Raw genomic sequence first — 13,112 nt, 5'->3', positions numbered from 1 at the left:
GTATTTGTCTGGACACATCATATTCACAAACTCTATTCTTGTAATATTTGACAAATTAAAAAATAAAAGAGAGATAGATCAAGACAATTACACAATAGTACCTACCTACGTCCAACTCCCATTGTCAGAATGCCTTGGTGGTCCCCTTGGGAACGAAACATCTTGCGTTGACATTAAACTCATCTGGCTGCCCTCCAACTTCTTAGTGGACCTTTAAAACTCATTATTTTGCCGTTTCACAGGTATACTGTAGTTTGAGAGTATCACGATAAAGAGTACTCTTGTTTTTTTAAGTCCGACTAACCAACTAATTAAATCACAGCACATGTTTGAAACAATAGTTTTTAATGGTTTATGCAATGTTCTGCTAAGTCCCAAACTCTCCCCCCAAAAAAGTACTTGGTCAATCAGTCTCTTGCATTTTAAAATGGCTGAAAAGTGAATTCAAACATACCTAAATAAATATGTGTGTTGGTTGTAGGAAGTCAGGGAAGGAGAAACAAAAACAATAAAAGTTCTAATTAAAGGCAAATTGAGAGAGAGAGTATGAGAGAGGGAGAAGAAAAAAGTTTTTCTCCATAAAAATGGTTTTGCTTTTCCTGAAAAAAATTAAAAGACGAAATTGGAGGTGGCATGAAGGCGGTTGTAGTTTTTTTTTTTTTTTGTCGGGCTTTCACTTCATGTCAAGCATTATTGTCGAGAACTGAAGGGGAACGGCGCCACCATCTGGCGAAAAGCTTTGGTCACAGGGCTGACGGGGAGATGGCGGTGAGGGGGCGCTTGTGTGATGGCCTCCTCTCAAACCGCTTGCACGCACACACACAAATTCCGGAACTTTTATGCTGTGAGGTTTGGGTTGGGGCGCTGACTTGTAACGCAAAAAAGGTCCACCAGAGGGGGTTCAAGCGTGGATTTGCGAGCAAGGAAGGGGACAAAACAGTCTTGTCCTTATGGCCAAGCTGAAGCATTTCTATACTGTTTTTCTTTTTTAAAGCAGGAAACCCCCAAATGCCGCCACCCACCTCCACGCCTGGGCTTTGACACCAATCACCAGCCGTGGACAGGAGAGGATACGTCTTCTCCTCAAGATGAATGTTATGAGTATGAGGGTGTGTGATGGGCGGGCAGGCGGGCTCTCAGTTGGAGGCGCTGCTGTTGGAGGAGCTGGACGTGGATGCGACCGCCATGGCCGAGTTGCCCGAGGACGCCACTGACTTGCGGATGTGCGGCATGAGGAAGGGGTCGTTGGACAGCTGGTGCACATCGATACGGTCCTCCTTCCGGTATACTAAACAGCGTCGGATGAAAGCCTGCGGGGACGCGGTGGCCAAAATGTGAAGAGAAAAACAAAGGCAACAAGTCAGTAGAGAAAATGTTCCTTACCTTCGCTTCTGGTGTGACGACTGGTTTGGGCGGGAACTGCACGTCGGTGGCCTTCAGGATGGTGTTCTCCTGCAGGATGTCCTGCTGAGACTGGTTGTGGCCGAATGGCTTCACGGGAAAGCGAAGGAAAATTCAGAAAAAAGAAAAAAAAAAAAAAGTCACAAATCCGACTACAACAACAAATCTAACGTGATTTGTGGCCCTTACCTTCCGGCCATACAAGCACTGGTAAAAAATGACTCCCACGGACCAAACGTCCACCTTGTTGGAGATTTTGGGCGGTTCTTTTCCGACAACGAAACACTCGGGTGGCAGGTACCTGGAGTTGCAGATGACATGAGAACGGAATTTCCCCCCAAAAGAAATCGAAGCCCACTTTCATGTCTCACCAGTACGTGCCGGCACCCTGCGACGTGAGCTCCATGCCGTCGACGGAGTTGTAGCTGTCGTCGTCCATAATCTTGGACAGGCCGAAGTCTGTGATCTTGATCTCGCCGCACGCCGTGCCGTTCACAAGCAGGATGTTACCTGAATGGAGTAGTCAACATTTTAACGCAAATAATAAAAATTACCGGCAACATTGGCCACTTGCGCCTTTTCTTTCTTACTAGCTCAATCGTGCTTTACTTTGCTTTTTGTTTTCTTTTCTTTTACTTTGGACCGTAAATGCTGAAACATTTCAATTTTATTATTTCCGTCAATCTAAGACTTTCTGTTTGCTGTCTGTTGTGTTGGTAAACTTCACAACAAACACTCACTTGCCCCCCGCATAAAAGGTTGAATTTGGAGGACGACGCGCACATTAAAATGAAAATGTTCAACATATTCTGTGCAATGTTTGGAAAAGAAGATTTTTTTTAAGGATCTCTGTTTTTACAGATGATAAGCGATGTGAGAATCCATAAAAATGTGTGTGTGTTCCAGTAACTGAATGTATGCCGGCATGAAATTATTTCCCAACTAAAAGCAGCAATGCTGCTTCCTAAACCAAAAAGTCATTAGACAGCATTGAGGTGAGGGGGGGGGGGGGGGGTGCAACGCTGCTTCCTTGGACAGAACAAAAATAAAATAAAACGTTAGCAACGTTAACACTCGCGGGTTTATGCAATGATGAGAACGCGAGTGACGAGGCGCACGAAACGCGCACCGGGTTTAAGGTCGTAGTGGATGATGGGCGGCCGGATCTCGTTGAGGTACTTGAGGGCGTTGACAATCTGCATGATGATGGAGCGACCCTCCTTCTCGGACATCAGCTTGTGCTGTTTCAAGTAGAAGTCCAGGTCGTTGCCCTCGCAGTACTCCAGGACGGTGCAAAACCTGCCAGCAAACAAAACCAGGCCGGATGAAGAGAAGGTTCCTCAAAAACAAACACTCGCATCTTTGGAAGCCAAACGAGCGACTTACGAGTCTGTGTCGAGCGAGAAGTAGTCGTAGAGTTTAACTATTCGCGGGTGATCCAGCTCTTTGTGGATTCTGTATTCTCTGCATGCGTGTCTGCAACAAAAGTGACAACATGGCTTACATGACACAAAGGAAAGGCGACTCGTGTTGTTGCTGGAATCGCTCGCTCGCGGTTGTCTGTCACTCACTTGTGGTAGTTTTCCTTTTTCTCATCCCTCCAGTTTTTGTTGAGCTGGTGGATTTTGACCGCCACGTACCTTTGCTCTGTTAAATCAAAGGCCTGAGAGAGAACGTTTAGTTAGGAAACACTTTAAATAGAGAGAGGTCCTCATTTAGACTTCAAACAATCTAGGATTACGATACCATCTCTTATGGCGAGAAAAAAAAATCTAACAAAAATCGGCATTATATTCAAACCTCAGGAGTTGCACGAGACATCAACAGTCAGCTCAAGACAATAAATTTGTTGAAGACCAAATCGTACACAAAATATGTTCTTTGGAATTGGCTGGCAACCAGTCCACGGTTTGTCACGCCTTTCGTCAGCTCAGATAGGCTGAATCCTTCCAGCTCTGTCTAGCGTATCGAAACAGAACATTCTGATCCATATTGTCTTTGCAGATGAAGCAACAAAATCCACCATTTTTTATCCATTTTAGGCGGCGGCCATTTTGCCACTTGCTGTCAACTGGCTGCCAGGATGGCCGAGTGGTCTAAGGCGCCGCGTTCAGGACCCAGTCCCCCCAGGAGGCCTGGGTTCGAATCTCGAATTTCCCCGTTGTGGGACTAATAAAGGGAATATTATTATTATTATGATAAAACGACATCGCAGTTGCTCGGGCTCACGTAACGACCAATCACGGCTCACCTCTCTTCTGGTTTTGGTCACGTCTTTTGAAAACATTAACTGTTTAACGACTGTCCGAGCCAATAAAGCTTCAAGTACAAACTCATCTTCTAATCTGACAATGACGCTCTCTCACCTTGTAAACTTCGCTGAAACCCCCGCGTCCAAGTAAATGCAGAAGCAGGTAACGGTCGTTTAGCGTCGGGTGATCTTTGAATCTGCAAGCAGGAGAGGAAGGTGAGTATCCTAGCAACAGTTCATGCTGAGGGAGGGGGGGGGGGAAATGAAGCATCCTACTGGGAGTTATCCTCATTGTGGATTCTTTTGAGTTCGCGAATGTGCAGGTTGCGGACTCGCTCCAACCTCTCCAACTCCGCCTGGATCTCGGCCTCCTCCTGCAAAAGACGACCAAGATGTCAGCGAGCGTGCAACGTTAACTAGGCTGTAACGCAAGCGAGGCTTGACCTTCTTTAGATGGCCCAATCTCAACTTGAAGATTTCCTCTTGCTCGTGGTACTCGGCCTGCGATAACCTGCGACGAGAAAACGAGCCAGAAAAAGTTACAAAAACAAAAGCGGAAAGATGATCCACTCAGAAGAAAAGTCAAGGGCATTTGCATACGCTTCACTCTCTGTGCCGTTGGCTTTACTCTTGCGTTTGTTCTGTTCCAGGTTGGGCGGCGGCGTCTGGGCCATGGAGGGCGGCTTGCGTTTGGCCAGCAGCTTCCGTTGCCTCTCGATGTCTTCTCGCTGCGAGTTGATGCGCTCCTGTTGCCTGGGAAGGGAAGCGAGACGTGCAGCGTCAAACAAGACATTGCGGCATCTTCCATTAGCCTTATTTGGGCGTTATGGCGAGCACGGAGCCGACGCTGCCTTAATCACGCTCTCCTCACACGTTAGTCAAGCGTGGCGCCACTTACTTGATGAGGTTCTGGAAGGCGTAGCCGTCCGTCCACTGCTCGGTGAACGAGGCGCCGTGTCGAACCGTGGTGAAGTGGCCCAGTCGAAGCCGGTCCTGCATGCTTTTGTCGCGGCACGCCATCTTCTCCTGCTTGGACTGCGGCGAGAGACAAACGCAGAGCAATCTATCACAAGCCCCTCGTGGGAAGGCGCGTGGGTGGGAAAGCGAGTCATTCCCAAGAGGAAGTACGTACTTTTTCAATCAGCAGCTTCTTGGACATGGTGACGCACTTATTTAAGCGCTCCTTATATCGCTCTAGCATCCTCTGCTGCTCGTCGATTTGTCTCCGCAGGTCACAGTTAGCCTGCGGCACACCAGTCAGCGCAAGATGGGCTTTAAAAAGGAACGGACGAGGCATCTTCATTAAAGGGGGGGGCGTATTCTTAGTACCCGCAACAAATCGTCTATGCGTCCCTCCTTCTTCTCCAGGTCGGAGTTTTTGTTGTTTTCCATCGCGATTAGCCTCTCAATGGTAAGGTCGGACTACAGGGTGAAGTGCAAGGAGAGGGGGGAAAAAATAGGGGCGGTGTTTTGGTTAACGGAGGAGAATGAAGTCACAAGTCGGTCTGAAGACGTACTTGTGTGGCTTTGTGGAGCAGGTAAAGGGCGACGGGTTTCAGAGAACACGACGAGTGCTCCGTGTTGGCCGAGCCCACTGACGACGGGCTTCCCTGCTGCACCTGCAAAAAAAAAAAAAAAAAAAAAGCAATTCAACTAATATAATAAATAAATGAGCGCAGGTGCCGTACGTGGCCCCCATGCCATATTTTGCACACTCCTTCTTCAGTTTGCCGCAGGAGCAGATTGTTTCCACTATTTGCCATTCGAAAGTTGTTCAAAAGATCATTCCAGATTTAGCAATCTGAAGATATCGGGTATTTTAGTCGACGTGTTGAAATGACCCAAGAATTTGACCAGTGGGATAGTTTTTTTTTTTTTTTTTAACAAGCATGCAACCCAATTAAAAGCAAGCGTAGAAGAATAGAATCGGCAGGTGAGTAAGAAGCGTTCAACGCTGCACAGACGCTCACCGTGACTGGCGGGTTGGAGAGGGAGTGCTGCGGGGAAGAGCGGACCACGGGCGGGATCCCCCTGGCGGGGCTGGCGCCGGGACCGCTGCCTCCCGCAAACTTGACAGCGAGAAGGAAACGAGAAGACGAGAGACAGGAAAGCGCTTGAGCGGGAAAAGGATGAAATTGGGCAAACCCAAGAGAGAGGTTCTTCTCACTCACCTCAAAATAATCGCTAATTTTATGACCCCTTGTTCCTGCTTTGCCTGAGGAAGAAGACATTTACAAATTTACAATGGATCAGTGTTTGTTGCGGAACACTCGTCAAGAAAGTCAAAGCGCTTTTGGCATAGCTTCCCCTTGGCAAAATGAGAACCCAGACCTAAATTCAGTTTGGCTGACCAGAAGGGAGGCAGCGCACATGAGACACATTTAGAAAGTGTTGTTAGGAAAAGTGGCCAAAAAGTCTTGATGACAAAATGCTGTGCTCCTAATGTACTTCCTTTTTTTGAACGGATTTATTGAGTTGACAGGTGTGCGTTGACTTTCGGTGAGATGGAGGACGGCGTCTCACCTTGGCTGCCATCAAAGTGATCCGCTTTCCGTTTGCGGACCCGCTGGTCATTTGCCTTTTTCTCTGGAGTCTGAGGGGAGCCAAGTGCGACAATTCCATACGTCATGTATTAAGAGACGACCGTATAAGCCCGTAACAAGCAAACACAAGAACAGACTTACTAACCTCAAGCTCTTTGTCGCTGAGCGAGCCGACGCTGCACAGACTCTGGTTGGACGACTCATTCTGACTCTGGCCCGAGCCCTGCAGAGAGAAGCCATTTTATCACTTTGGCTTGCATTCATTGGAATTAAACACATTGTGGACTGGAGGCAGTGAGCGCAAACTGGCGGAAAGTAAAAAAGCTGAGGCTGCCTTGTTGCTATGGGCGACGGCGTGATGCCTCTGCTCTTCCCCTTGCTTGTCACTCAAACAAATCACATCAGAATTCCGCAGGCGCATCCCGATGTGGGGGGAAGAGCGACTTTGTCATTCAGAGCACACGAGCACTCTCTCACTGAACCTTCCCTATAATGGCTCCCTCATCATGAGACATGCTGCCAAGGATGTATTCCACTGTCACCTTTAAAAAATAAATAACTGTCGGCCGTTTTTGCTGGGAATTACTGGCCATTTCATCAGACTTCTTTCAACAGAAACAGGTGCTCAGCGTTTTAACTTGTTTTTTTATCAAACCCACAAAACTTCAAATCTGTCATAACCCAACGAGTGAACAAGATCAAGGTGAAGAATAAAGCCCATTTGTGACATCAGAATTTTGGGAAAGACCACCAAAAATAATGTCTTGTCTGTCTAGAACGGGCGCCCCCTGAACACGTAAAGCACCTCCCACCAAGCAGGGTGGCAGCAGGCCGCCATTTTCTCTGCGGCGCCAGCAGCCATGCCATGCTCCGGGCTCAATCTCTGCCTATGGTTGGCACACGGCCCACTGCTGGCACCGAGAACCGTTCCAAGTTCACCTTCCGCAAAGACGGGGGCAACAACACCACCACGCCGCCGCTCTCGCACCTGGTGAAGAACTATTTCAACATTCCTCCTCGGCTTTCATATCCCTACTCCCCTTCCCCCCCTTTGCACTCCCATCCCCGTCCGTGGCCTTCTTGGCAGGCACTGCCACATGTATATGCAGGCACTACATCATGAGCGAAGGGGGAGATGTCCTGTCGCACCAGCCAAAAACACACACACATACGCGTCGCTCCACACAAAGGATAACAACTGAGAGAAAGGTACGTCGTGGCAAAAAGAGGCATCCACCGACCTTAGCCACGCCAACCCCGGTGAAACGAGCCTCCAGCAGCTCCTGCCGCCGGGGGTCCAGGCTGTGCAGTTCTTCCATCATGTCTGCGGACACAAGAGAGCACAGATGAAGAAATGTCCGCCGTCGCCGGGGTCCCGTACGATCAAGCGGCTAGCGACGGATCATTATTTCACAACACATAGGATGCGATGAGTCACAGCACAGCTGTGGATACCAAATAATCCTTCATCTGACTCACCCCAAAATATTTCCATGTCTTCTGTACAAACACTAAAAGATACTGGCTATGCATCGGCGATGGAGGCCTGATGTGTGGAATCACTGCCTTTGGAATTTAAAAAAAAAAGATGGCATCATCATGTGATAACTGCCTGACATTAAAATTAGAGGCCCAAGTTACATGCAGCTGGAGCTACCTATCAAAGGTCACACAGCTGGAGGACATCTGGCAGGCTAATGTACAGAAATGGATGTACATGCATATGATTATTTTTGTTATTTAGAGAAAAGGGGGGCAACAGTGTCGATGATCCAGTTTAGTTGACTGCATGAGCATTATTTGACATGAGCTCACCTATGTCTTGCATACATTAAGCCCACAGATCAATTCTTGAGAGGTTTTAATTCCTTCGATGGAGGGGGGTAAATTGACACATAAAGTGACAATGGGAAGAGTGATGTTGACGATTGACGTTATTAGCAATACAGTTAGCCGGCTTCATAAATGAGCTAACGACCCCCCCAAAACACACACACTTACACACACACGTTAGCATAGCAACTCCTGACGCTAACACTGATTCTAAATGACATTCAAACTCGAGATTTTACTGCGTTACATACCCATAGACGTCGCAAAGAGAAGCGATACGGAGCCAATATGAGAATATGTCCGTTCAAATGTTTCATCGAGACGCGTGAGACGAGATGAAGGCAGCCGGCTAGCGTTAGCTCGTCTGTCCTAAACGAAGCATCTTTCGAGTGTTGTGCCACGACACTCGAATCAATGTAGCATCTTCCACCTCCATTCTTTCATTCGACTCTCTCGGGCGAGATACTCACTGCACTTGAGCGTTTCCTCGCTCCGCGGGGCTTGCCTTAATCCCCGGGTGGCGTCCCCGTTGTTTCGCCCGGTGCTCGTCAGTCCCTCCCGGGGTAGGCCGCATCCACAGCCTCGGGCCTCGCGTGACGCTTGTGAGCGAGGGTCGTCCGGTAAACTCGGGGAAAGGACGACGGCCGGATTCCGACGGAGGATCCCCCCCCCCACCCTCCGCTCGGCAGGCCTCGGCAGCTGAGGGTATCCCGGACCCGCCTTTGAGCACTCCTAGGCGGGGATCCCCTTCACGTCCCCGTCGCTGAGCACCATAACTGTTGCGATATCGCGTCACACCGTTCACACAATGGCGACCCTGGGGTTATTTACCCCCCCACCACCACCTCTCTCCAGCAGGTATAAATGATGTCTTTAAAGCTGTCGCCAGTTAACCCCGACTTTTTTCCTCCCCTTGTGGCGGGGATGCTTTTCTGGTCCAGTGCGATCAAAACAAAGTTGCGCCCCGCACGTCTTCTTCCTCGTAAAGAATTTAATTTTGCCCCTCCAGAAAAGTTGGCGTTTCAGCGGAATCCGGATCGATTCGGTTCGGTTCTCATGGCGTTTTTTTTCTTGCAATGTAAACAATAATCACCCAAATCTCATAATGTCTCGTGAGATTGTGTCAAGTAGTTAGCGGCTGCTCCTGCAAATCTCGTGCGGACCTGTGTGCAGATCTACACACAATACAATCAAAGCACGCAATCAGTGCATATCATGATGCGAAAGTCGCCTTTACTTCTCATGGCGGATTGTTTTCTGATGCAATTAGAGATTTGCATAAAAAAAAAAAATCCGGACTTTTTTTTAATTCATATTACATGTACAAAAGGTTTAAATCAGGCCATGATATTCCAAAATATTGCTAAAAACAGCAGGTGAATAGAAACCCTTTCTGAAGTTTATAAAACCAAAAAACGACACATAATGGCAGCTAATGCAGCAATGGTCTTGTATCAAGTTGAGGTGCTTTCCTCGTCTGGTTTCCGCCGATACTTGCACTGGATCCACACCCTGTACATGGTGAGCTGCTTGCCGCGATTCACCTGCAGTCTCCGATCCACCATGTTCTGCACCTTTTCCAGCCCGGCTTCTGTGAATATGTCGTGCAGCTCGTCTAGAACCAAGAACAATCCCGAATTTATTATTTTCCTGAGGCGATCCGCAAAACCGAAAAGTTGCAATAGAACAACTCGAGGTTTTACCTTGAGTAAAGAAGTACACCCTTGTTCCATCGCCACGTACGTAAAAGTTATCCGACAGACACCTTCCTAAAAAAAAATTAACAAATAAATAAAATAAATAAAAATACATGATCTATTATGCAGTATAGCACTGCCGTAATTACATTGTCATTTGTTTGTCTTTCACTTTTCCCGTGGGGGACAATTTCGGGATGAACATAAAATGCACTCTGAGTTTTAAAGGCAAACTAATTTGGTCCTTCTCAAAACGTTGGATGTCTGAATTGTCACATTTCCCAGTTTCCTGCAATGCAACCTCAGGCCAACTCACCTTTCTTAAAGCGCAGCTGTGCCATATCGTAGCGTCCGTAGTCCCGCAGCAGCATCACTCCGCCGGGCTTGAGCAGCCGCGCCAATCTGCCCACAGATGCCCGCATTCTAAAATGAAAAAGAAGCGTGTGTGTTCGTGCGTTAATTTCCCAAGAACCGATTAAAAGTTGCAAACTTTCAAGGGCCAAATTTGATTTTTAATGGATAGAAGGGGTTGGCCATCTGCACTTCGGAGTCTGCCAAGGCCATTTTCAATGACATAAATGAATAAAAAAAAAATGTACCACCCACTTTTAGGGAAAATGACTCCAACAAATGTAACCAAACTCTTGACAATGAAAATACGTGGTGAGCCGGCCACCCATTAAAAGAAGGTGTCCATACTTGTCGGGATGCAATGCCGACAGCACGAAGATGAGCACCACCACGTCAAGGCTTCCGTCCGGGACGGGGTAGGCAGCGCCGTCATCGCTCAAGTCGCGCACAAAGGCGAAGCAGCGTCCGGCGTCGTACTCCGGGTTCGCCTTGAAGGCGAGAGAGCGACGTTATTGATTTGATAATGATAATTTTATTGACGTGCTCTCACCTTGACCAGCTCCACGGCAGTACTGGAGAAATCGCAGCAGTACACAAAAAGGCCTGGGTCGCTGTTGAAAACAATGGAAACGCTTTTATTAGTTGAGTGGGATTTTTTTTTTAAATGCACAAGTAAATTGAAGTATGTAACTGCCAAGTTAAGCGAACAGCGTATTTAGCCGACTCTCACTTGTTGGTCTTCAGGATGGGAAAAACCGTGTTGCCAACACCACAGCCAACCTGTCAAAGAAACAGAGCATCGCTTTCGTTAGCGTCACGCGGTTCGGCACGCAGTCGCATCATGAGGTCCACATGCTACAACTCTAAAGCACTGTTAAAACGGCAATTTGTGTTTATCATTATGGTGACTGCATCAAATATGTGGCGTTTACGTCGACTGTGTATTCTTACATGATCGTTATTATAATTAGGCCAATGTATGTGAAGATCCAAACAGTAAATTAACAAGTTAATCGAAGAGGAAGTCAAGTCAAAAATGTTCTTGACAATAATATGTTCTACGTGGCCCCACTCGTCTCAACACGGCATTTGGATCAATCTTGTGTTTGTGGAATATGAATTAAGCAGCAAAATCCATCCGTTTTGACCCATCACCGTGGGCGGCCATTTTGCCACCTGCTGCCGACTGAGAATATAATCCTTTGTTCCATCCGTTTTGATGCCCTGCTAATTCGGGTATACATTGCAACATTCACACAGACAAAGCTCAGATAGATGAGCAGCTCACCTCGAGAATACGATACGTTGCAGAAGAACCCGGGAAGTCAGTCGCGTTTAAGGCGGCGACAACTCCACTCGTATCCAAACTGGACTGAGGACTGGGATGTTTTTCTGAGCTATCAGGATGGGGACGTTGGTCGTGGAGGCATGTTGGCGCCAACTCAGGAAACTCCGTGAAGAGCCAGTGGCGGTCTTTGAAGAAGCGGTTTTCGTGGATGGTGTAAAAGTCGTTCCAGTACTCGTTGGCCCGGCTGTCAAAGTCCTCTGATGGCGATAGACAACGTCAGGGGCGAGATTATGGCAACAGTCTGTATGCGGCACTTCATAAGCGACACCTGCAAAAACTAAAAAAAAAAACATTCATCCATTTTTTTAATACTGCTTATCTTCATTAGGCTAAATTCAATTTCTAAACTGTTCATTGTATATATAGATTATTGTAGAGTATTCCCTCCTATGAAGTCTGTACTGCTGCAGCGACAAAAAAAAAATACTTCCGGGACTAGGGGCGATAGCGAGACAATTTGAAAATGTATTTTTCTATAAACCAGTACACTGGTTTGTGTGACCTGCTCGTAAACGTGGGGCATAAATTGCAGCTTTGACGATCTCAAAATCATGTCTGAGATTGCGATTTTGTGCCCAAATCGATCAATCGTTCAGCCCTCGTCAGCATCGAATCGACTTTAATCACAGTTGACTAAAAACAATTTTGAAGTAGTGAAACCGCTATAAACTACTACCAATGCTCATCTTCCCTATTTATTATTATTAAATAACTGCTATAGCATCATACTAAGGGGTAGGCTTAATATTTCGTCCCGTCCAAAAAATACAAAACCCGTAACCATTTTTTTAGTCTTTTAATTTGTGCAAGTGTCCCTAATGTTGTGACCAACACGTCAATTCAAGTTCAACCTTGTTTCTCTGGAGGAAGCGGCTGACTGTTCTCTTCTACTTTGCTCTTTGCAGCTGCTTCTTGTTCTTCAGTCCACTCCACGTTGTCCCTGTTGACACATTAACAATCTTTAAATCGTATTTAATCACTTTTGCGTCCGTTATTAACAGTTGGTGGGACAGTGGCATCCAAGGCCAATAGTGGTGCTTGTCTCTCCCACAAAATGAACGTTTGGCGGCCAATAAAGACGTTGATTTAAGCCCATTCCGGGTACAATTCACCCACCACGCGTTGTGCTGGAAGACCTGCCGGGGGTCCGTAAGAAAACGAGTCCCGAACTGAGGTCGCTTCTCCTCGGCGGCGGACGACTGTGATAGGCGAGCGGGTCCGCGGACACCGTCGGCCACAGTGCAGGGCGCCGCCATGTTGGAAAAGTACGCGTCGGATGTGGGAGTTTGAGACATTCCAATACCGGCGGAAATTTAAGAACTACCATTATTTCGGGAATGCACTTCACATTATTTTGAGTAAATACTAAAACAAATACTTTTAAAGATTTATAAACTGTTTTAATTGGATTTCATCATACCCCCTGCTGTGATATTATACAAACTATACGGATAGAGCTAAAGATTTGCCTGATTTAATTGAACGCCTCAAATCAAAGTTTGCAATATATCCAGTAGAGGGAGACATCTCCCAAAAGTGAATTACACAGACGACTCGGAATTATTTCAAAATATAATATACATCTGAGAAAATAATTTCAGAAAACGTGCAATGATCAAGGTTTATGTAGAACAAAATTTTGGATTTATACAGTTAAAATGTTTTACACTATTTCCTTTGTCATGATT

The 13,112-nt window shown here is 46.9% G+C and overlaps 2 protein-coding genes across 6 annotated transcripts; both read right to left on the bottom strand.

Moving 5' to 3' along the window:
* Positions 1–328: 328 nt before the first annotated feature.
* On the bottom strand, positions 329–9,157 carry tlk2 (tousled-like kinase 2). 4 transcript variants are annotated; one of them, XM_088317939.1, is made up of 21 exons: positions 8,499–9,157; positions 7,437–7,519; positions 6,341–6,418; positions 6,176–6,245; positions 5,824–5,867; positions 5,623–5,721; positions 5,170–5,271; positions 4,982–5,074; positions 4,785–4,895; positions 4,551–4,687; positions 4,253–4,405; positions 4,097–4,163; positions 3,929–4,026; positions 3,768–3,849; positions 2,973–3,064; positions 2,788–2,877; positions 2,531–2,700; positions 1,773–1,911; positions 1,591–1,702; positions 1,384–1,491; positions 329–1,310 (listed from the first exon to the last, which is right to left on the bottom strand). In XM_088317939.1, the coding sequence occupies exons 2-21, from the start codon at positions 7,515–7,517 to the stop codon at positions 1,137–1,139; spliced, it is 2,100 nt and encodes a 699-aa protein (XP_088174065.1). In that variant the 5' UTR covers positions 7,518–7,519; positions 8,499–9,157; the 3' UTR covers positions 329–1,136. The 4 variants fall into 4 exon arrangements, with proteins under 4 accessions (XP_088174065.1, XP_088174063.1, XP_088174062.1 ...); XM_088317937.1 differs by lacking the exon at positions 8,499–9,157 and adding an exon at positions 8,280–8,433; XM_088317936.1 differs by lacking the exon at positions 8,499–9,157 and adding an exon at positions 7,675–7,757.
* A 150-nt stretch (positions 9,158–9,307) lies between these two features.
* mettl2a (methyltransferase 2A, methylcytidine) lies at positions 9,308–12,709 on the bottom strand. Of its 2 annotated transcripts, none has more exons than XM_088317941.1 (9): positions 12,541–12,709; positions 12,276–12,364; positions 11,365–11,621; positions 10,807–10,856; positions 10,627–10,687; positions 10,425–10,564; positions 10,042–10,148; positions 9,732–9,797; positions 9,308–9,643 (listed from the first exon to the last, which is right to left on the bottom strand). In XM_088317941.1, exons 1-9 carry the CDS (start codon positions 12,678–12,680, stop codon positions 9,483–9,485), a joined length of 1,071 nt encoding a protein of 356 aa, XP_088174067.1. In that variant the 5' UTR covers positions 12,681–12,709; the 3' UTR covers positions 9,308–9,482. The 2 variants fall into 2 exon arrangements, with proteins under 2 accessions (XP_088174067.1, XP_088174068.1); XM_088317942.1 differs by having other exon boundaries at positions 9,732–9,793.
* Between the last annotated feature and the right edge of the window lie 403 nt (positions 12,710–13,112).

The sequence above is a fragment of the Idiotropiscis lumnitzeri genome, chromosome 15 (genome assembly GCF_059441095.1).
Source record: "Idiotropiscis lumnitzeri isolate Australia: NSW breed Sydney's pygmy pipehorse chromosome 15, RoL_Ilum_1.0, whole genome shotgun sequence".
Taxonomy (NCBI): Eukaryota; Metazoa; Chordata; class Actinopteri; order Syngnathiformes; family Syngnathidae; genus Idiotropiscis; species Idiotropiscis lumnitzeri.
The sequence above is the reverse complement of the archived record's forward strand: the minus strand, read 5'-3'. Positions and strand labels throughout refer to the sequence as shown.